This window comes from Rhododendron vialii, chromosome 13a, assembly GCF_030253575.1.
Source record: "Rhododendron vialii isolate Sample 1 chromosome 13a, ASM3025357v1".
Lineage (NCBI taxonomy): Eukaryota > Viridiplantae > Streptophyta > Magnoliopsida > Ericales > Ericaceae > Rhododendron > Rhododendron vialii.
This window is the reverse complement of record NC_080569.1, coordinates 25,883,542-25,907,257: the sequence shown is the minus strand read 5'-3', so window position 1 is coordinate 25,907,257 and position 23,716 is coordinate 25,883,542. Positions and strand designations below refer to the sequence as shown.

At 37.9% G+C, this 23,716-nt stretch overlaps 2 protein-coding genes across 4 annotated transcripts; both read left to right on the top strand.

Moving 5' to 3' along the window:
* The first annotated feature begins 3,561 nt into the window (after positions 1–3,561).
* LOC131313775 (ADP-ribosylation factor GTPase-activating protein AGD5-like) lies at positions 3,562–12,029 on the top strand. Of its 3 annotated transcripts, none has more exons than XM_058342280.1 (11): positions 3,562–3,904; positions 7,209–7,267; positions 7,380–7,470; positions 7,857–7,911; positions 8,041–8,131; positions 8,264–8,498; positions 8,956–9,154; positions 9,250–9,425; positions 9,886–10,089; positions 10,178–10,239; positions 11,654–12,029. In XM_058342280.1, exons 1-11 carry the CDS (start codon positions 3,854–3,856, stop codon positions 11,823–11,825), a joined length of 1,395 nt encoding a protein of 464 aa, XP_058198263.1. In that variant the 5' UTR covers positions 3,562–3,853; the 3' UTR covers positions 11,826–12,029. The 3 variants fall into 3 exon arrangements, with proteins under 3 accessions (XP_058198263.1, XP_058198264.1, XP_058198265.1); XM_058342281.1 differs by having other exon boundaries at positions 3,571–3,904; positions 8,956–9,139; XM_058342282.1 differs by having other exon boundaries at positions 3,587–3,904; positions 7,209–7,271.
* Positions 12,030–20,928: 8,899 nt separating this feature from the next.
* Positions 20,929–23,361, top strand: LOC131312307 (uncharacterized). The gene is made up of 2 exons (XM_058339970.1): positions 20,929–21,586; positions 22,631–23,361. The coding sequence occupies exons 1-2, from the start codon at positions 21,022–21,024 to the stop codon at positions 23,032–23,034; spliced, it is 969 nt and encodes a 322-aa protein (XP_058195953.1). The 5' UTR covers positions 20,929–21,021; the 3' UTR covers positions 23,035–23,361.
* Positions 23,362–23,716: the final 355 nt, after the last annotated feature.

Here is a 23,716-nt window from a genome sequence, read left to right as displayed (position 1 = left end):
ACTTTTAATTAGCATGTTGGAATTTTTATTTAGTTTTCTTAATTGTTTCGAAGATATTATTCGATCGATCTTGAAACCAAAAACAACACTTGTTTACCATTTCAACGAATATATGTGTGTATGCTTTAGTGAAGAATAATTTCGATTGGAGTAATAATTTTAACTATTTTTAATTCTGTGCAATCGATCCGAAGACACCTCGTTGACGCGTCATAATATTTAACTTTTTGACACATATCCTATATATTAAATCATGAAATATGAATTTAGAAATATTTGATTTGATACTTGGAGGCACACCTACACACGTATACAACACAATCGCCTTTTTGCTCTTTATATATATTGGTGGTTCTAAATAAATGTGCATATCATTATCCTATAGTATATACACGTGTAATTCACGTTGCATTCTCTCTGTTTTTTATAAAGTAAAATAACAAAATAAAAACACGTCACCGTTCACCCCTCTATGCTATTTTTTATTATTATTACAAGCTGTACGAATAATACAAATATGAGAATTATGTCAAATTGAAAATTCTCAATCACTATAAACCCACCTCAACTGATGACCTCATTAAGAGGAGAGACAACCACATCAAATACACGGAAAATAGAACCCGTACGTATATGAAGAAATTCGAACTCTTGACCTCGTAATAAGATTCTACAATCTTGGCAACTTGAAATAACCCAGTTCGTTAAGGCCTTGTTCCACTAAGGTTATTTTTGGGAAAATGACGGCCAATGACGTGCTTTGATAATTAATATCTGCCAATGACATTTTCAGCATTAACAAATATTAATTATCAAAACACGTACTGGGCTATCATTTTCCTGTTATTTTTTGCAAGTACTTATTTCTCGCTTTATGAGACATGTCATTATAATACATCACATTTAATTCAAAAAATAAGTACTGTATTTATTTCTCTTAGCAGAACAGTGCCTAAAACTTAGCAGGACCTTAGAGCATCTGCAATGGTAATAATTAAAACTAATAACCAAAATGTGCCACATCAGCATTTGGTTATTTATTTAGTCCATAATCAAATTTAACAACCTCTATCCCACATTGGTTATTTTTACATTCCTAACAAAAAAAAAACCCTACAATACATGATGCACATTTGTCCAATTGTAAACGAGTTCCAATCACGCACCCGACCATATCAAATTATTCGTCTCAATGAGACGATTCCAATTTGGTTATTTACTAAAAGACTTGTAACTTTTCTTATTACAATGTGGGATATTTTTTGAGCATTATTGTTAAATTTGTTTATCCACACTACCACACCCATTTATTTATTATAATGGGATGCTCTTATCTCTCTACTCTCTACTCATATTTATTTGTCATCTGGCAGAAGGAGCCAGAAAAACACACCCAGGCCTATAGATTTACTCATGTATTTTATTAACTTCGTATGACGCCTGTTCTTTCTAAATTTTTGTTTCAGTATTGACTTTTTCTGCCATGAATTTTATTAGATTCCCATTAAACTGATTTGGCTATTCGTCTCAACGAGATAGTCGAAAAAGTGAAAAATTACAATTAACAATAAAAAAAAGTTTCACTATAAACGAAAAAGCCAAAATAATTGTCTCATTTTTCGTTATTATAATTGGGACCAGGGTCCTGTTCAGTTTTTATTGGGTCCAGTTTGGTCCAATTTCGAGCCATTGTGGGGCCCAGGAGGGACCCACAACATTGATCAAAATCGTTCATTTTGTTGAGTTCATCAGGTATGTAGTCCACATAAAAATTAATTATCTCGATCGAACATCGATATATAAATGAACTAAATAGATTTGAACAAGGAAAACGGGATGAAATAAAAAAAAAATTGAAACTTAAAGTGCCCATTTCTTTAATATACATATATATTTTGTTCATAAACCTATTGATGTTCGATCACATTAATTTTTCACGTGGACAAAATACTTTATACCAAATGAATAATTTCGATCATGCCCACAATGGCCCAAAACTGGATCAAACTGGACCCAACAAAAACTGAACATGTCCTAGTCCCATTATAATTTAGGAAGAACTGCTCCTTAGTTGATTATAATTGTGTCCATCATAAACACTTTTCATGCATTGCAGTTTGCATGGATTTCGCTTGTAAGTGTAGAGCTTCTTTTTCTTTTGCCAGAAGGATAATGGTTTCCATTGATAAATCGAAAAATGCAAAAACAATCAAAGAGCGTATTCATCCTTTGTCAAAGGCCTGGACACTGGACAGTCATATTGACGGGTAACTTACCAGCTCCAATTTGTTTAGAGCATTCACGGATACTCATCAATCTCCAATTGTCCCATTCTTGTGTATGTGACCCAATTTTTGGCTCAACCAACTTAGTTTAAAGGTAAAATAAGTTTGACCATTAAGTTTGCAGCCTTGATACGAAATGGTGTCTTTTTTCCCTACCTGTTCCATTTCCCAAACCTACCCAATACACATTCCCTCGTACCAAAGTTATTAGGCCTTGTTCCGAAAAGAAAAGAAAAAAGTAATTATTTTTTGAATTAAATGTGATATATTATGAGAGAATGACATGTTTCGTAAAATAAAAAAATAAATATTTAAAAAATAAGAACCTTAGCAGAACAGACCTGAGTTCCTTTCTGATGACACTCTAGTGGTGTCCCAGCCATTCAGGGCTTTAAGTCATGGTACTCTCTCTCTTTCTCTATCTCCATTAACATTCTATCACTTTTCATGATACAAATAGAAAACAGATTAGTACTTCGTCAGTCCCATTTTGTGTAGTACGTCTTTTTCCACAAGTCATGTCATTTTTCGAATAAGAAATAAAAGATTCTTTTGCACTAATTTTGAGATAGTTGTCATCTTTAAATTGGTGCCAAAAAAAATGAAAAATAATGCACTGAAGTAATTAAAAAAAATTTGACCCGAAAATTATACGACTTTTTGTCCTGATTGGTACTAATCCTCTAATCTGCAATGCTTCCATTCCTATTCAATCCCGCATCGTTCATTTCGTAACAAAAATTCATTTCTTAGATGAAATATGATTCTCTCTTGTTCAGAATTATATGTTTCTAAAAGATTTAAAAATAAGACCTTTGCATAAAACTATTTTCACCTTATTTGTTGATTTCCAAAACTTATTTTTCTAGACTTGAGCTCATGGCTTTAGGTATTCCTAGCCTTAAACTCACGTTTTGAGGTTAAACTTCCTTGAAGTCACCGGAAGGTGAGGTTACCCATTACAAAAACAATCTGCAGTGCAAGGGCAACTCCGAAGGGGAAGGTTACCATTATTAAAAGAAACCGGCTTTTCTATCTATGATCTGAAGTCCGGCTTTGGACCGTCTGTAATCACGACTGGCCAATAGTGTTTTTAATAATTTAAATTTATCGACATATTTTTGAGTGTAAGAAAGTATCGTGTCAGAAATAATCTGAACCAATGAATATCAAATTAAAGACCGAGAGGAGACTATTTCCGGTGGTCTATTCTGACAGATGGGTCCATATTAGACCTACCATTATTATGGAGAGAGCACAGAATAATTTCTAGAGAGAGAGAGAGAGAGGGCACTTGCAAAAACGGCCAACGAGAACAAGAAGGTCTCTTTTCATGCGTGTATGTGCGTGTGCATCCAAAGTCCAAACAAAACAGAGGAGAAGATTAAAAAGTCCAATTGAAAGACCTCCACTTTGCTGAATACTTAAAAGTATAGAAGCCGCCTCTCTCCGCCCGCCTCTCTCTCTCTCTCTCTCTCCCTCCCTCCCTCCCTCGCTGGAATACACTGCCAATCGGGTTCTCAAGTAGGTAGAGAGAGAAAGAAAGAAAGAAGGAAAGAAGAGAGACCATGAACCAGAAGGCCGGCGTTTCCAAAGAGCTTAATGCCAAGCACCGAAAGGTTCCTTTTTTTTACCCCTGGAAGTCTCTATGATCTTGTTTGTACATGTATATTATATCGATATACACCTGAAAAAAATATGGTTTTTTTTTCTTTTCTGTCTTTTTGTGGGTTTCAGTTCTATTGCTTGAACTCTAATAAAAATATCCAATCAAAACCCAAATATCCCTTTAGTTTATTAATACTAATTTCTGTCAGAATGAAACTGCCGATTGAGATAACTGGGTCTGTTTAGGCTGTGACGTTCTTTCAAAATCATGTTCGAGATAAAGAAGATGAACAATAGATTGTTGCATTCTCTTGCAAATTTCTTCTTTTGGTTTATTTCATGGGATAGTGACAAATTCTCAGAATCTATTCCTGATTGATATTTGGTCATTGCCCACGAAGTTTTTGCTGAAAAGTTTAGTTGGTTTTAATTGGGTCACCCACCTCCCTCTCTATTTGCATACAAGAATTAGGTTACTATTCATTAGCCTGAGCAGCTGTCAGAAGTGTTTGATGATGCTTTGATATCCGGCATAAGGCCCCGCCACTTAGTTGTGAGTTGTAATGGGTGAAAAACATATTCTTGGCCAGATTTTTATTGCTTAATCATGTACACAGCTGTATGTTGTATTAAATGATGGAGGATCTATTTTCGCTTTTGTAACATACCCAAAAGATTTGTGTTTTCCTGACTTGGTATGTCACTGACAGATGTATAAGCTTTTTGAATCACTTGCATACTGTTTGGGGGCTGGAAATCATCGATGAATCACCAACACAACTAACTGTCCCATACGTATCCCTTGTGTTTCCGGCGTGTCGGTGTACCAAGTGAGACACGTATGGGGACACATCGAGGTGTCACTTTATAATGTAAAGAAACTTATTTCAAGAGCTCAAATTTGTAACAAACTTGTCAGTTGTACCAGTGAGGGATCCCGCACAGTTTTACTGGGCGGTCCTCGCTTTCCGAACAAATTTCGATAATCCGAGCCTTTCAAAGTGATCAGAACGTGATTTTAAGGGTACCCGCGAAAAATTGGCATAAAAAATGACCGGTAAGGGCTTGATCGGACCAGTTTTCATTGAACCGTTCTATGAAAACTGCTCCGATCAAGCCCTTCCCGGTCATTTTTTTGCTAATTTGTTGATTGTATCCTTAAAATCACGTTCTGCACACTTTGAGTGGCTCGGATCATCGAAATTTGCTCCGGAAATGGAAGGTCCGCACTGTAGAACCATAAGAGATCCCTCACTGGATAATTTGTGTGAGCGTGTGTGTGCATTTCTTTATTTTTGTCGTGTCCCCCACTATATCCGTGGCCCCGTTCATTAAGAATTGTCATTTCATGTGTCTGTATCCGTGTCCGTGTCCATATCAGTGTACGCGTCCGTGCTTTTCTAATTTATTACTTCCTCTCTTCTCATCCTCCTCCTGTGATTGTTACTCCATACCTGTTAGTCGGAGAACATGGATGGAGGTAGAGTAAAAGTTGATGGGAAGGGATACTAAATAATGAGCACTGACCACTTTTGAGAATTTTGTCAATTTTTCTTAGGAGAATGAACGCTTATGGTAGTAGTTAATTGTATAACGATAAATACTTAAACTAGAGTAGTGATACATCAACTGTATCCTATCTTTTCTTCTTTTATCGTTTATTTTATCTGCCTTTTTGTCTTCAAAATTAGGACTTCCTCTCCTTCTCATCATTCTCCCATGGGTTTACCTAGTTTTTTTGATAACTCAGGTGTTCGGGTAACTTATGCACACCTCAACTAATCTTGGAAACCAATCGCATTGTACACTAGCGGGGGCTCAATTAAAACCGGGGCAAAGCCTCATATAGACAAGCCCCAAATGAGTTGATAGTATAGCACTTTGGAAGTTTTGACTGTGAGACCTTAGGAGGAAACGAACCCCAAAGTCTTGGGCCTTGACCACAAGGGGGGTGTTACCCTTCAGTAGTGATACCTGGAGAATATGGAAGACCCAGAGGAGTCTTCCAATATCAATGGGTTGATTGTATCCGGTCTCTTCCAAAAGGAAAAAAGATCTCTTAGTGTTGCTTCCTGAATTCGAAAGAGAGTACTTGGGTCTCTTCCAAAAGGAAAAAAAGATCTCTTAGAGTTGCTTCCTGAATCTGAAAGAGAGTCCTACCTGCTTTCTGTTTTCAAAACTTCCTCTCATTCTCGTTATGGAGGCTGGTTTTATGCCTTCACTAATGATGGGATTTACTCTTTGATTTCCGGGTTTGAATATGCAATTATGCTTTAATCAACCTGGTCTTACTACAAAACAACACACCATTAGTGAAACTCCGGCCAGTGGAACTCGACTGGAATGCCCTCCGATGATCATGTTTGTTTCCTCTCAAGGCAAACCTAAGGACTACTCACTTGTCCAAGAACACTCAAGTTTGGAAAAGAACAAGTCAAGAAGATATATTTCTTACAGAGAGGGTGCTTAGTCTTTCTCACATATGCCTTGTTCTATGTTCTCTTATCATGTTTATGAGTGAATGGGCTAACCATCCTCATATTGGTTACGCCTTTGTTAACCATGGTTTTTTCTAATATCTTTGCTTGTGGTACGGGATATGCCCATGCGTCTACTTGTCAATAAAGTAACCATTTCAGAGGCGCATGGCATACCATGTGGTAACTGCTTGTTCATTCCTCTATCTTTGGCTTCTCTGCATGAAAAGACTTCTCCTCGGAATAATGTCACCTCACGAGAAGGTAGCAAGTTCCGTTGTTTACCTCTCCACGTGCGGATTAGGGGTCGCACGTGCGGGAGAGTGTAAGATTTTGTCCCACATTGGTTAATTATAACCTCCAAAACTAGTATATGAGCCTCGGTGGCCTCTCCTCTCATTGCCAATTGGTTTTCAGTTGGATGATTTAACAGCCTGGAACAAGTATTCCAATGGAATGAACAATCCAAACCAGCTTCATTCCAATCAATCAAACACAATAAATTAGTTTGAGTCATAGGGGTGTGTGGCAGAAGTGTTTTGTGGTGCTAGATTACCATTAAGTTGAAGCAAGATTCTACCGAATGTTTTAACACTTGCTTTCATGTATGCGACCTAATGTTGTGTGTCATGTTTTGAGGAAACTCTTATACCTCACCTATTTGGAACTCTCATGGGCATGTGACGTTCTCCTGATCTGGAAAATATTTTTTATATGGTTTCTGAAAAGGAGTTAATTGGACTTTGATTTCATCATTATCTAGCAATTCAATTTCTGTCCTACTAATCAACTTTATTTGTACTATGTGAGCATCACCCTTTTGGTGTTTTGAGTGCAGATATTGGATGGGCTTCTTAAATTACCAGAGAACAGAGAATGTGCTGACTGCAAAAGCAAGTAGGTATATTGGACAAATAGTGAAGACGAGAGACATTAGGGGCAACATTGTTGTATCTCTTACACCAGGCTCGGATTTGCTTACTGTGACATGTGACTTGTTTCAATGCAGAGGACCAAGATGGGCTAGTGTGAACCTGGGAATCTTCATTTGCATGCAATGTTCTGGAGTTCACAGAAGTCTTGGAGTACACATATCAAAGGTGCATAAAATTGCTTTTTCTATTTTATTTTTAGTTTCATTTCTGGATTTATTCAGTGTTCCTTTCTTTCATGAAAACACTTTTTCATTTGATTTCCGAAGTGTTGTACTCCCTCCGTCCCATATTGTTTGCTCCCTATAAGAGACCATGTCATATTGAACTTCAAAAACAAATTACTTCCCGAAACTATTCTTTGAATTTTTTTGCACCTTTCAAGAGATCTCAATGAGTACTTTTGAAAGGTGGCAAAAAGTTCAAGAAACTATTCTCAAAAGCACCTTATTTTCTGAGGTCAAAATGAGATGGAGGGAGTAGTTATTTCACTTATATGTAGGCTCCAAAGTTTTGTAGTCTTGCCTAGCAAATTCCTGTTCACTCTGCTGCAGGTGAGATCAGCCACACTGGACACATGGCTTCCCGATCAGGTTGCATTTATTCAATGTGAGCACCACTTTTACTTTTTTGGCTTTTGAAAATTCTGTTCATTGTAAATCAGTTTTAAGAATAAGAAATACAGAAGTGGGTGCATAACACCAATGATTGTAATGATTTAATTTTTGTTCCTTTCAGCGATGGGAAATGAGAAATCAAATAGCTATTGGGAAGCTGAGCTGCCTCCCAAGTATGATAGAGTTGGAATCGAGAATTTCATTCGTGCAAAGTATGACATTGTTAGTTGATCAATGTCTAATTGTATTATTCAATAGTAATTCATTGCTGTGATTGTACGGTCCCGGTTTTGGCCATGAGGGTGTTAACACAATATTCTTTACTATTCATGTGAATCTATTAGGTATGTAGACAAGAGATGGAATCGAAGGGATGGAAAAGCAAAATCACAATCTCCAGTACATGAAGAGAAGCCGTCGGTCAATAATCCTGAACCTCAGATTGATAATGGACCTAAATATCCCAATCCCATTAAACAGTCTACTGAAGAAAGGAAAGGGCCCCCTCTGCCAATTAAAACTGGAAGTATTTCCGCTGCAAAAAGTAATGGCCATGTTTCCCCTAATGCATCCCAGCGGGTAAATGCTTGTTCTTTATTAATTTCGTTTGCAATGCATTATTGATCCTAACATCTATCAGTATACTTGATGATCTTGTCTTTCCTTCTATGTTGTGTAAATAACTGATATCACATGTCAACTAATTAGCAACTGAACATTAAATCTGAGTCAATGACGTTTGTTTAACGAGAGATAATAGTATTACCACCTAGGCGTCTGAAATTGAATGTCTAAAAACCGTTAGGTAGATAGATGGAGGAAACATCACAATGGCATACGTTCATAAAACATCAGTAGGGATACAGAGAGCTATGGTGCAATATTTTACTAAGGTGGTGTATAGTTTCCCATCGTTTAAGTTAAGCATTTAGAGACTTTTATCTGAATGGGTGGTCTCTTTTAATTAAGTTAATTGACCTTTTGGAAAAGGATACTGATTTTACGAAGCTTCTGATGTGTTGAATCGGATGGGCAGGATACTCCTGATGCAAAAACACAAGAAGTACATCAGAAAGCAGAAACTGCAGTCCCAAAGACTAATGGTACACCTGTTTCTTCGGCAAGGAAGGTTGATTATGCCACCGATCTTTTCAACTTGCTCTCAATGAATGATTCCAATGATAACAACCCCAAGCCCTCTCCTGCAAATGATAATGCAAGTACGGGAATCCACTGTATGTTCCACTCAATGGTTCCTCTCCAATTGTACACTTCCGGATTTGAATTCCAATTTCCACCTAAATTTTCTTTTAACTTCCGTAATTTGCAGCTGCTGAAAGAACATCAACACAAGTGGAAAGTGTCTGCTCAAAATCAGTTGAAATAAAGACCCAATCAGACCCTGGGATCGAGGAATTAGTTAGGGAGTTACAGTGGGTCACAACACCCAGTAATGATAAACCTGCCAAAGACGAGAGGAATAACACTATGAATCTCTTTGATAAGGTAAATACGAAAACTACGTAGATTTTATTCCAAGAACCATAGGACCGTATGATAGAGGTCATTGTCGTAGATTCGGATCTTACAAATAGAAGGGGGGTTGAATTTGTAGTAGTTTTCTGTCTTTTCCACATACAAAAGAAGGCAAATATTCCTTAAGGGCCTGCTTGGTTTGCTGGATTAGACATGGGCTTGGATTGCAAATCCCTAGGGCCAGGATATTAGGGGCTTGAACACCAAAACTTGTGGGGGGATTACTTTTCTGTTGGAAGAAAATCCCCCACAAAATGGAGTAACAACACTACGGGGGATATAATATTAGTCTGGAAGGATTACGGGGGATATAGTATCAGTCTGGAAGGATTGTGTATCATAGGGGATTACGTATCTCCTCCCAGTAGTCCGACCAATTAAATATGGCCTATAGCCTGCAGCTTTGATGTGTGCTTTTGCTTGTCTGCAGCCAACTATGGTGTCCCCATTTTCTATCCATCAACAACAAGAAGCAGCTCTGGCTCAACAACAGTCCTTTCTCGTGGCTACTGGACCAACGTCTTTCGCAAGTCCCCAACCATATTACGGGAGTATGTATCACCATGGACCAATTAACGGTGTTCGCTTCCCCTCTCAGATGATGCCTACGGCTCCTCTACAAACCAATATGCAGGTAAGGATCATAAAATGTTAAATCGATGTTTTGCCCATCAAAGTGCAATCTCTTATATTGTTGGCTTGTTGCTATGTTCTTGAGGCAGATGGGATATTTACAACCTTCATTTCCCACAAGGAGTGCTGCTCCTCCTTATCTAACAAGCAGGTACATACTCCATGCTCACACTATATTTCATTGTGTTCGTAGTAATTGGTATGTTTGTTGCTTCGCAAAGTTCATTGATTGGAGGGGAGGTCTAGCTTTCCACTTTTTCATCAAAACCACACAGAGCAAGCCTGGTTTTTTTTTTTTTAAAGGAAAAAGAGACTTATTTTTTTTTAAAAAAAGTCTCTTTTGCAATTTCTCTTGAGCCCGAAGTCATGTATATCATAATACGCTATATCTGGCTATAAACTTGTTTGATTTGTTCTCTGTTTTTTATGCTCGTTATGAGCGTCCGTTGAATTCAAGTGACAAACTAAGATAAAGATGGGAACTAAAATAGAGTGTGTTATAGTTTCAGCAAGTCTCAGACAAAGCATATGTCTGAGTATACTATCACCCAAGATTTCTGCATATATCACTTGCTTAAGTTGGTGGAATGAGGAAAGCCCGCAGTGTCAAAGACCTAAAAGTACCTTAAAGTTTTACGTCTGATCATAGCTGTTCAGAAAAGTCATTTAGCGCAAAGACTTCAGGATCCTCAAGGTTGTTACTGCGCGAACCTTATATATTCGAATATCTGATGATCCATTATTGACATCATAAAATACTCTTTTGTGCACATAGAATCCTTCTAATAGAGTCCCTCCGTTTTTCGTTAGCCCTTGAGAAGTAGAAAGAGATACAAACACCCGTTCTGCATAAATTTCTTGGAATTTGTCCGTTAGACTATTTCGTAGGGTTTTTCGGGTAATCACATGAGTATTATTCAATTTCTCATGCACCGATTGCAACATACGACTCTCCATTCTCCCAGTGTTCTTGTTCAACCCTCTTCTTTAATCCTTACAAAATGGCAAATCCTTATGAAAAGAGCTACTCTATTTTAAGCTAGCCATGCTATGTTTCACTTATAGCGACATCATTGATTTAGTGTTAGGCTATGGTTTGGATCTTGGATTCATTTAGGATTTTAGGGAAAGAAAAGCAAAACAGAAATGGATCTACTTTTACAGTGTCATTTTGAAGTCATTATTAAATGAAAATGTTGTTTGACAAATAAATCATTTTCTTTACCCAACCAAAAGGAGAGAACAATTACCTTATACTTCATTTTTCACGGCTTTTCCCTGTCGTTTTCTTTTCCCTTCGCCAATCTAACCCCGACTCAAAAGTCCAAACACAACGTGGGTGAATTTAATACTTGGAGAGTGCCCAAAAAAGTGTTAGGGACACAGACATCTGGACAAGTATCTGGAGTCGTCCGATGCCTGCGGCTCCCGTGAATGCACTATGGGACAGCATACGTCGGATGGTTCTAGACACAGGTGTTCTGAACGTCTGCGCAACATTATTAAGAATTGCCATAAAATATCGCAATTACTGTATAGATCTCAGACGATGGCATGTTTTGCAGCCCGTATACCACAAGGCCAGTAGCTCCAAATAGCCAAATGACAAACTACAGAGGGAATGCACCAGCTTCTTCGATGGCTAATCCAGCACCGTCATCCAATATTCCAGCTCAATCAGGATCAAGAGATTATGATCTTTCATCATTAGTACAGGGGATGTTTACCAACCGGTGAAACATCGCGTGAGTAGGGAAAATCAGGATTTACAGGGAAAATAGTGTCTGGATTTGTTTTCTTCTTTATTAGAATCAGTTTCATATAAATTCATGTGACATTCTCATTTGTATATTGATAGGCATTTCCTTTCGGTAAAGAAGCTAGGTGTCCAAATTGCTTCCCATTTTCTTCACTAAATCTTATCTTGGGGTGGTTATTTTAGCTTTCCACTGTTTTTATGTTCATGATTTGGTATTTTTTGATATCCCGCGAGTAACTTCACACTACTGTTGAGAGAGGGTGTCCGAGAGTTTATATATACTCTGGGCCAAAGCCACAATACAGTTGAGACGAGGGAGAGCGGGGAGGGGGAGATAACTGTAGCAAAGAAGGAAGACAGGAGAAATTAAATAATTTCCGTTGCATGGAATTTTTTACATCAGATTAATAAAAAAAATTAATAAAAGAAACACAATAAATCCATTTTTGTCGTTCCCCAAATACTTATCTCACTTACTTCAAACAACCTTTCAGTCATGATAAAGATCGAGTACTGCTATGGGTACCGACGGTACCCATAGGGAAAATGCACCGACGGCCACCGGACGGCCGTCTCCGGTCACCGGACGGCCGATCCGAGCCGTCCAAAAATTTTAAAAAATAAAACCGAGTGGCCTTACGCGAGAATCAATGGCATCCGAGGTGTGTAGGGTACTTGATCCGAGCACCCATTTTTCGTGTATATTTGTATATACGTGTATATACACGAAAAAGGGGTACTCGGATCAAGTACCCTACACACCTCGGATGCCATTGATTCTCGCGTAAGGCCACTCGGTTTTATTTTTTAAAATTTTTGGACGGCTCGGATCGGCCGTCCGGTGACCGGAGACGGCCGTCCGGTGGCCGTCGGTGCATTTTCCCTATGGGTACCGTCGGTACCAATAGGATTTCTGTTTTAATAATTGACAATAACAAATTAACAATTTCGTACTTTACATGATGTGTAAATTCGAAACATTAGCATTAATGCTATTAAACATATTATGCCAATGCTTTATTGAGGTAGTCAGATAGAGGACTAATGGACACACAAATTCTTTCTTTAAACTAAGCAGGTCATGTGATATACTCTCTCCGTTTCTAAAAGATAGTCCAATCGGTGAAGACATTTGATTTTCGGATAAGCAATAAAGAAATTTCATGCACATGTAATTTTTTAAATTCTTGACACCAAATTGAAGATTTCAATTAGTTTCTATTTAATTTGGTATCAATAAATTTAAAAGATTATGCACAAGGAGTTTTTTGTTTGCACATCTTTCAATACCTTTAACTAATTTGCATGTTGTATTTTATATTTTTGGCTTTTCATTTTGGAAATAAGCAATATTTGATACTTACGAGGCCAAAAAAACATTGACCTTGATTGAGAAAAAAAAAAAAACTTTCTAGTTATGATTAAAAATGTTGTTTTTGTATTGAAATTTCAGAATCCACCATTGCACAGTATATTTCTATGATTGTGTCACTACGTATGGTTAATCCCATAGTTAAAGCTTAGCGATGGCAAATTATCAATAATAATTCCATTGACAATTTTAAAGTGTAGCTAGGGGAACTCGGGGACCTATACCTCACTATAGAACTGTAGTGCACAATTCGAACAGTTCAAAAATTTTGTATAGATGAATGGCTGAATCAATCACCCACCACACTCCTGTAATACACCCTTACACTACAATATTCCTGGGTCGACAACGTTAGGGCTAGTCAAAACTAGTTTACTTAACCACCTCACCATTTTGGGATGGTTCAAAGAAGTTACAAGAAAGAAAGAACACAGTAACAACGACTTCAAAGGTGGTGGCGGATTAGGACAAATAAATCCCCGTAATGTTATTAATGTATCCATGCAGGGATATACCACAGAAAAGATTCCCACCCCATGCAGTAACTGGGCGACATCTGGCGATCAGCTAACAAATTGACGGTGCTCATTATCCATAGCCCTACACCCTAAGGATAAAATATATATATATATGAGTAAGCTTTTAATGCGGACCTCCGCACCCAAGCAAAGTGCGGACCTTCCATTTTCCGATCGAATTTCAATAATCCGAGCCGCTCAATATGTTCAGAACGTGGTTTTAAGAATATTTCGCGAGAAGTCAACAAAAAAAAAACCGGGAAGGGCTTCATCTGAGCAGTTTTTGTTTATTTTTTATTGAACGGTTCAAATAAAAATTGCTCAAATCAAGCCCTTCCCGGTCATTTTTTTGGCCAATTTCTTGCGGCTACCTTTAAAATCACGTTCTGAACACATTGAACGGCTCAGATCATCAAAATTCAATTAGAAAAGAGAAGATATGGGGTGGTCTGCACTTTGCTTGGATGCGGAAGTCCGCATTAGAAGCTTATTATATATATATATATATATATATATATATATATATATATATATATATATAGAGAGAGAGAGAGAGAGAGAGAGAGAGAGAGAGAGACCAACTGTAGAAAAAGATCAATTGTGCAGTCAAACACACGGCGCGCAATGGCCATTTTTCCAGCTACCACGTACCACCGTCCATAGCTGAGAAGTTAGAAGACAAAGCTTAGCTAGGATTTAACCTCTCGACAGTTAAGGAATTGAAGAAGAATACAATTCACGAATGTGGAACCCACCCCTGGGTTTCCGAGCATGTGAAAGGGCTCATCCAAAAGTTTATCTTTCTGTTAATACCGGTGCAAACGACTAAAGATCCGAGCTTTGTAGTATTTGAGCTATCAATCTATCTTAATACTGGTGCAAACGACTGACGATCCCAGCTTCGTAGTGTTTGAGCTCGGCTCATTTACCAAACGAATCCAAAACATGAGCTCGGCTTGTCGAGCCCTAAGCAAGCCGAGCATGGCTAATTTATTTAACGAGCCTATACAAATGTTTAACAACTCGTTCGAACATCGATGAGGGCCTGATCCATTTTTGTTCTTGCGAATTCAAAGACAGGACGAAAATCAATCAAGCTCTTATAATCAATATCCGATTGACCGGATTTTTTTTATAAAAAAAAACCCTACTAAAAGCATGTTTTAAACAAATTGAACGGTTCCGATCATTTTTTAGAACAACGAGGCAAGTCACACACAATCCGGTAGAAGGTTGGTGTACATCAAATGGTATACCCGTAGTATTTTTTTGAGACCACCCTTGCTTGCACCAATCACGGTGGAGTGGTAGTTATTTGGGGAGTTGAAAAGTACTAACGGTCTACCCTTTTAATGGGGCCCAGACCCATTATCCAAATCTTTGGCCAGCCCAACTGAGGAAGCTTCAGAATAATGCTGCCCTTTTATCTTCTTGGACAATTGGACCGACTGATCTGATATGTACTACAAGTCAATGCGTAGAGTTTAATTTCCATAGTTCGTTCATACCAGAGATAAGGCATTATAAACAAGGCAATTAGAAAGTTCACTGAAGCTTCAAAGAAAGTAAGTACTCCCTCCGTTTCAATTTATTTGTTATTTTTTAGAGTTCGTGTCACTTTTCAATTAATTATATTTTGTAATTTATAATGTTTTAGGTGGTTTCGAAAACATTGAATTATAGAACAAATCGAGATCTATCAAACAAGATCCATATTGGATATAAAATTTACAGTCGTGCTACCGTTCCCGACGGGAGGAATCCCGATCGGAATTCCGACGCCCTACCGGGCCCACTCCGGCCACCGAATGGCCAATTCGAGCTGTTCAAAAATTCTATAAAAAAAAACCGAGTGGGGTAACGTGGGAATCAACGGCATCCAACATGTGTAGGTGGCCGATCCAAACAGAAAAATGGATTGTTTGGATCGGTCATCTACACACTTCAAATGCCGTTTATTCCCGCGAGGGCCCACTCGGTCTTTTTTTATAGAATTTTTGAACGGCTCGGATCGGCCGTCCGGTGATCGGAGTGTGCCCGCCGGGGCGTCGGGATTCCGATCGAAATTTTGGATTGGGAACCATAGACTTTCCGTAAAATTTATTACCATTTTAAAGATATAATTAGTTTTTTAATACAATTAAAATAAAGCTGGGACAAGTATATCGCGACGGAGGGAACACTAATTAGAAATGTGGACCAGCTTAATTCCAACATCTGAGATATGGGGACAGGTGAACTAATTAATCAAGTGAGAACGTCACATGACAAGTGGACTAACTGCAGGTAAGGGGATAAGATTTCGAGACCCTTACCTTGCGGGATGGTGAAGGACCCAAAAAGTCGCTTTGTAATGATGAGAATTGGACTTGATAGCTAGTAATAATCAACAAATAGTGTAAGGTGCCCCGAACATGTGGCACCTAACAATGGTGGACAAATTAACCCTACCGTGTAGGTCTGACAATCAATGCTTGAGATCAGGAATTTGCTTTCTCTTGAAGTCTCATATTTATTTGAAACCACTCACGTGCTGTCAACTCAAACCTTTTGCTCTGACTTTTCTTGGGGTGCGATTGGTGGATGGTGGGATTGCTTCATCAAAATTAGTCAGGGTGCGAGTAAACTGGCCCGAACATTTGAGTTTTCTCACGGGGAAAAAAAACTATGGTGGACAAAATAACGCAGTCCTTATAGTTGTACAATGTAAGCATTTTTTTTCGACATCTATTCTCTATTGATGCTATGGTGTCCCTGGTCATTTTGGGGACACCGTAATTTTTGGCATAATTTAACCATTATAAGCATAACTAAAACTTATTATAAGCATAACAAAACTCAAATAAGGCATAACCAAAGAATATCCAAAAAATCAACCAAGGCATAACTATGCTATGGTTCTGTTATGCTCATAATGGGTTTTGGTTATACTCATAATGATTTTGTTATGCCAAAAGTTACGGTGTCCCCAAAATGACCAGGGACACCGAAGTCATATCGACGGAAAGACTCTTTAAATAGTTATGTAAGTTTCACCATAATTTGGGAGAGATTGTATAAAGATAAAGGATGATGCTATGGTGTCCCCGGTCATTTTGGAGATACCGTAATTGTTGGCATAATTTCACCATTATGAGCATAACTAAAACCCATTACAAACATAACAAAACCCAAACAATGCTTAACCAAGGAATATCCAAAAAACCAACAAAGGTCTAATCAAATCCAACCAAGGCATAACAAACAAGTTATGTTTATAATAGGTTTTGTTATGCCTTGTTATGATTTTGTTATGTTTGTAATGGATTTTGGTTATGTTTATAATGATTTTGTTATGCCAAAAGTTACGGTGTCCCCAAAATGACCGGGGACACCGAAGTCATTCCCTAAAGATAAATGTAAAAGTAAATGTGTCACTAGTATTGCTCTGAGGTACCAAGGTAGAGGAGGGCAAATGGTGACGTGGCTCCAATTTTGTTATGCTGTCTGGGAGTACCTATTTCCTTAAGCTCCGTTCACTTGTCAAGATATTGGTAGGCAAAATGTATTCTCGGAAAAATTTGAATGGAGTGAAGCAATAAAGGAAAACAAAATGTATTTTTCTTTTATTCGTTCATTTGATAATCTATTTTGAGAAAGTAAAAATTTAAGTAGTTTGATTGTCTACGAAACTAGCATAAAAAAAAGATAGTATATTCTTGAAAAAAAAAATTTTGCATAATAAGTTTTGGCAGACAATTAATTCAAGTAGAAAAGTTAGAGAATTAAACATATAACGAATATGGAAAAAAAGTCAGACATTCTCGTACTTTTCTTTGTTTTTCCTTCAAATGTGAACAGGCCAGAACCCGAAGGTGAGGGTTTTTTTTTTCTTTGTTCGGTTGGCCTAGTCTCTTGCTTTTTCTTGAGGAATGGGCCTCTTGGCTTGTCCCCATGTATCCTCTGTATGAACGTTTTGAGCTTTAGTGCCTTTTCTTTTCGTGTAATACAAGCATATTGGCAAAACATATTAGTTGATTGATTAAATCGTTCCTATAAATTGAAAAATAAAATGGTGAGATTGTTGTAATTAAATCCATTTTATAATAAAAGGAATTCAAAATCTACTATATATGAAGTAACATATATAGGAATTCAAAATCCATTTTATAATAAAAGGAATTCAAGCATATTGACACATTGTGATTTTTTATTATTAAGGAAGAAGTTTCCCCTGTTTAATGTGATTCCAATGTAAATAATAATAATCCCCTCCATGTCATATTCCTTGCCCAACATTCCATTTTAGAATGTCCCAAAATGTTTGTCCTTTTAAAAAAATAAAAAAAGTGTAAAAATTACACAAATTAACCCTCATAAATGATGTACGGTCTTGTTATTGTCAGCCCATTGGGCTGACGATAAGCACACTAGAATGCAAGAAAAATATGTATTTTTATTTATTTTTTACACCCTTTAATACACATTCACATACCTACTATTGTCAGTCCATTGGGCTGATTTTAGAATTTTCTAATGACGTAAAGGAGTTTTAGATGTAGAGGATAAGAGGTGTATAAATCTAATTTAAGCTTCACAAGAGGTCATGCATTGATTGTGTGTCCCTTCAAAAATTGAATTTCCCGTGGTGAACAAGTAATGTGGGGCGGAGATAGTAATATTTTAAAACTCCTGTGGTCAATATTATAATCCTCAAATATTGATAGGCTACTCTTCTGAAAAATACAATGCAAATGAATAAGAAAAAGAACAAGAAGCATGATTTGATCAATTTGTAGGACCAGTCCTGCAAACTCTCATTATATATGCTTTTCTCCAGTGAGGGGCATCCAGACAAGGGGATATTATGTGGTGGGTTGCCCGACAATGCTATATGGTCGTCGATTCGGTCGGCTCATTTCAGCAATGAATGGTTCGGATCAATAGAAGCTCGGATTAAATACGAGTCGTCGGCGTCAAAGACTCAAAATGGATGGTCGGATCAGCTACCTTAGTGTGTGCTGCACAACAAAATTTCCAAATAGCTTCCATAGTAGTAGTTTCTTCTCACCATTAATGAAGAATTGCTTTACAGTTCAAAATAAGAAGAAGAAGAAGAAGAAATAGCTTTAGAAAATGGGCATTACAAAAAAAGGGCATGTGGTCGGCTAGTGGGTTCCACCACAAAGCTCTTTCTGCACTCGAGCCACCAGCGCCCACTGGACCCGCGCTTCAGGATCCTATTCCTGCGACAGCTTCCACTGCTAACGGTCACTTTTATGTTACCGTTGCGGGTTTCTCTCATTTTCTAAATTCAAAATGTTCTCTGACACCTTATCTGCGGAGTATTTAATTCTGTTTCAACCTAATTTTAATACTCCCAGGATCCTGTATCTAGGAAGATTACCGCCCGTGTGAACGAAGTTTATGGAACGCTTCAATTAATTAATTATTTACTCAAGTCCTTCAATTAAGATACTAGTAAATTTTTGGCCTCGATATGACATATATATACCCTTTTATTGTACTCCAGTAAACATACCCTTTAGAAAGAATACTACTATTACTAGCAATTTGAAAAAAGGTCTTTCTATTGGCAACATACTCGTTTGTTAATAAAATTGACATTTTCATGCCAATTCTAATTAAAAAAACAATTTGTCCGCAACAACTATTTGAGACTTTTTGATTGCGTGGGTAAATAAATATGTAAAGAAACAGCAAAAAAATGATTATTTATTGACTCAAGTAGTGGGGCAAATTGTAAAATAAAGACAAATAAATAACGGCAAACAGAATACAAAAATTCATACCTTACGTTGTACAAAAGAAGAAGAAGATTACAAATAGATTAAGCTAAGACAAATCGATGAAGAATATTTAGTCTTAATTTTGACCTATAGTGGAATTAGTGAACTCGCAATTTCATTGGCACCATTCATTTAGAAATACTGGATTCATAAAATTTTACTATACCCAAAAGAAAAACGGGGCATGGGAATTCAAAAAAAAAAGAAAAGAAAAGAAAAGAAAAGAAATATGAATGAAAAAAAGACATATGGTTTACCGTAATTTGTTGAGACATACAAATTAGTTAGATTTCTTTCATAACCTAATGTATTTTCACGAAAAGAAAACTTTCAAATTAATACTGTTTGCATATGCTAATGATTAACCAAAGGATACGTTTTTTATAAGAGTTAAAAATATTAAAGGATGCCTTTTGTAAATTTACTCAAACAAAATGAAAAGGTGGCACCTTTACGGTCAATTTCCTTAACTAGAAGGTGGAGTAGTAGTAATATGCAATCACAACCCACTTTCGGGGGTTAACTACCAGGCTTTGATTTCCCTGTTCCCTCTTCTTTGTTTGTGCTTTTCAATCAATAAAATGGGGTGTCATTTTTAGTTCATACGCATCTCAACTATTTCCTTCTTCGGTCTGATCAAAAGCGAATTATTCGCGCCAGAATTAAGAGATTCATAAGAGATTTCTCTTTCTATTACTTTACATTTGTTCCTTCACATTTTGCAACAATTCTGTTTACCCACGCTAGCACTAGGTATTGAAGCCAAACGACGCAGATATTCCATGTCTTACTTAGCCCGATGACAAACACATGTATGCACAACCCTATGGGTTAATCCGGTTGGTTGATAAGTTTGCTCTCCACTTGGCTTAGCATGGTTCTATTCTTGGGATCAGACCTCATGAGAGTTCTTTTTGTGAATTTTCTAGTCCCAGCATGGTTGACCTTCCTTCAACTAGATCAAAAAAAAAATTAATTGAGGCACGCGTAAACTAACCCGACCACCACATACCATAAGGGAAAAAAAACACATGTATCCACTCGTATATTCTTAGGCTCCATTTCTTCTATCAATCCAATTTCATCATCTAATCTCATCCTAAATAAACATACTCGTTATCAATCCCTTCTCATTATCAATCTTAATTCTAATCTCATCTCCTTACAAATTACATCTATCTATTATCACTGTTATTTAACCGGACCTTAACTCTTTAATAGGTGACCAATGGAATTCACATTCACTAGTGTACTCAAAATAAAAATAGAAAAAGCGGACGGCCCACATTTTACCCTTAATCGGACGGTCCACATCTCATCACAACCCACAAACCGCGTCCCCTCCTCTGCTCTTTACATAGTGGAGTATGATTTTTGCTTATATATACCGCATCTCCAGATTCTCCCCCTGAAAAGTGAAAACCGCATCAGCACATTTCCCGTCTCTCTCTCTCTCGCCGATAAAGGTAAGAAGAAGATTCGCCGGTTGGAAAAAATGGCGATTTCGAGCACTTGGGTTCTGTCTCTGAAACTTCTGTTCATTTCGACCGGCGTCGCATCCGTAGCTTTTTTGATGAACCTCTCTGTTCCATTGATAACCCACTTCGTACTCCACCAAATCCCTCTCGTTTGGTCCACTTTCGTTTCCTTGTTGAGGCCTCCGTACCTCTACTTCGTCGTCAACGGCATCATCATCATCATCGCCGCCACTTCGCGGTTCCACCACCACAAGCCCGACGACGGCAGGACCCAGTCGGAGCCGTCGGCGGTCGAGTTGAAGCCTCCGCCGTCGGATCTGGTGCACTCAGGATACTCCGCCGTCTCGACCCCGCTAGAGTTCGGCGTCGGCGAGTCGCCGGCGGTGTACGAGGACGAAGTTGTGGAGAAGACAGTGGTATTGAATGGCGAGGGGCCTGCGGGTGAGGATGCCGCGTGGACGCCACCGCAGAGGAGTATCTTGGCGGAGGCTGAACAACCGGAGTGTGTGTTGGCGTCGCCGGGGAAACCTCTGGTTTCTTCGAGGTTCGGTCACCGGAAACCGCTGAAAGCCAGTCCTGAAGGTAAGATTTACGTATTTATTTATTTTGTTTGAAACAAAGTCGATTTTCTTATTTAATTCTCCAATATTTAAGGATCCGGTTCTTTAGCAGTTGGACGGGAGAGAAGTCGGTGCAGTTGAATCTCGACTTTCTCGACTGTTTTATATTGACAATTAATGGTTCAAATTGCAAAAATTCTATACTGGGTAGAATACTTTTAACAAATTTGAACAGTTGAAGACACGTTTTACATGATTAGGACTAAGCAAATTGTCTTTGGACGGTAGCAAGCCGAATTGACGAATTCATATGTTATGCTCCACTAATTCAACGATCAATGCTATTGACACCGTATTATGACATCGCATTTTTTCTCCCTATTTTTCCTGAATAATTCTATTTGTTTAATTTTTAGGATTAGTTAAATAAGACACAAAAATCCAAAGAGTTGGCACCGGAAGAGGTTTGCACCCTCCTAAAGTCTCATGTTCAACTATTTCGAGGGCAGTCAATATAGAGCATATGCTCCAACTTCAAGTGGAGCTTCCGCTAGCGTACGATGGATTTGTGATCTCCCAAAATTAGTCGAGATGCCCGTAAAATAATCCAGACTCCTGATCATCAAAATAATGAAACATTAAAAAGTAGCCAAATTTAAAGAGAATGTTTGTTTTCACAGGCATATTGGTCCCTACAAATACTAATAAAATTTAAATGCCTTCGGCTGAATTTGTACACTTTTGTGTCTTGATATGTGCATTTATATTGCATTGTTTATATTTAAAAAAGATTTGAATTAAAAAGCCTACAAAAATCATGTCAATGTTAGAGAATAGGTATTACTCAGCTCAATCTCGGTCGGCTGTCCAATAGATTGTTTTTAATCTAAACCATTCAAAATGTTTTTAAACAATCAAGATTGAGCGTTTCCATAAATAAATTATTCTCGTCAATGTTTTTGTTCAACATCTAACAAGTTTCATTGCATTTTCGAGTATTATTTTACAGAGTGAGGGACAATTTAGTAATTTGCAATTAAACGGTGGCCATCGGCCATCATTTCAGGTGGGAGGTCGTTGAGGGTGGCGAAGCCGAAGCGGCAGGAGACGCTCGAAACCACCTGGAAGGCGATAACGGACGGCCGCCACGTGCCGCTCACGAGGCACCTGAGGAAGTCCGAAACGTGGGAGAATCACGGCCGTCAGTTCAACACCACCACCGATCACTCTCCGCCGCCGCCGCAGATCGTCTTGAAATCGGAGACGCTCAGGGACCGAACGAACTACAACCCGCAGCCGGCGAATCCCTCTCCGGGTTCGAGCAAGCTGCGGAAAGAGGCGTCTCTGAGTCAGGACGAGTTGAACCGCCGAGTCGAGGCGTTCATTAAGAAGTTCAACGACGAGATGAGGTTGCAGAGGCAGGAATCAATGAACCAGTATATGGAGATGATCAACCGCGGGGCCCATTGAGTCAACAGCTTAAATTAGTTTGTTGGGTTTTATTTTATTTTTTGGTTTAATTTTCAATGGGTTGGTTATATAGTTGGATAAAACAAAAGGAGGAAAAGAAAAAAAAAAAAAACCTCACATAGACTCTAGAATTATAGGGTTTGTTTTTTTATTTGTTTTGGGGTTGAAAAAGATAAAAGGTGTGGCAAAGAAGCTATTTGATTAATTTGTTTTTTGGATATTTATTTTGATTAGATTAGATTAGGTGGCTTGTGTAAAGGATCGTTATATGTGTGTCTATTATGCTAAACCTAAAGGTGAATTGAGAATTATAAATTAGTAGGAGCATGAGATATTGCCTATTCAACTTTTTATTTTTTTGCCAATTTTGGGGAAAAAAAAATTACTTTACATGGTGTTATCATGGTGGAAAGCCCAGAACAAATTGTAATATCAGAAATTTTTAATTTAATCCGTCAACATGGAGAGAAAAATTGGAATTCACATGAGGAGCCTTTTGACTCGGGGATGGTGCTGCAAATCAAGTCCAAGGATCATGCTATATCAGCAAGGGCAAAATGAAATCCAAAATATACAATAGAAGACAATATTCACCAATAAAAACTACTCCTACGAAGGTAAGATTTTGCCATACATCACGACGGGTTCCATTTTTTGAAAGCTTTGCATGCTAATTTTGTTA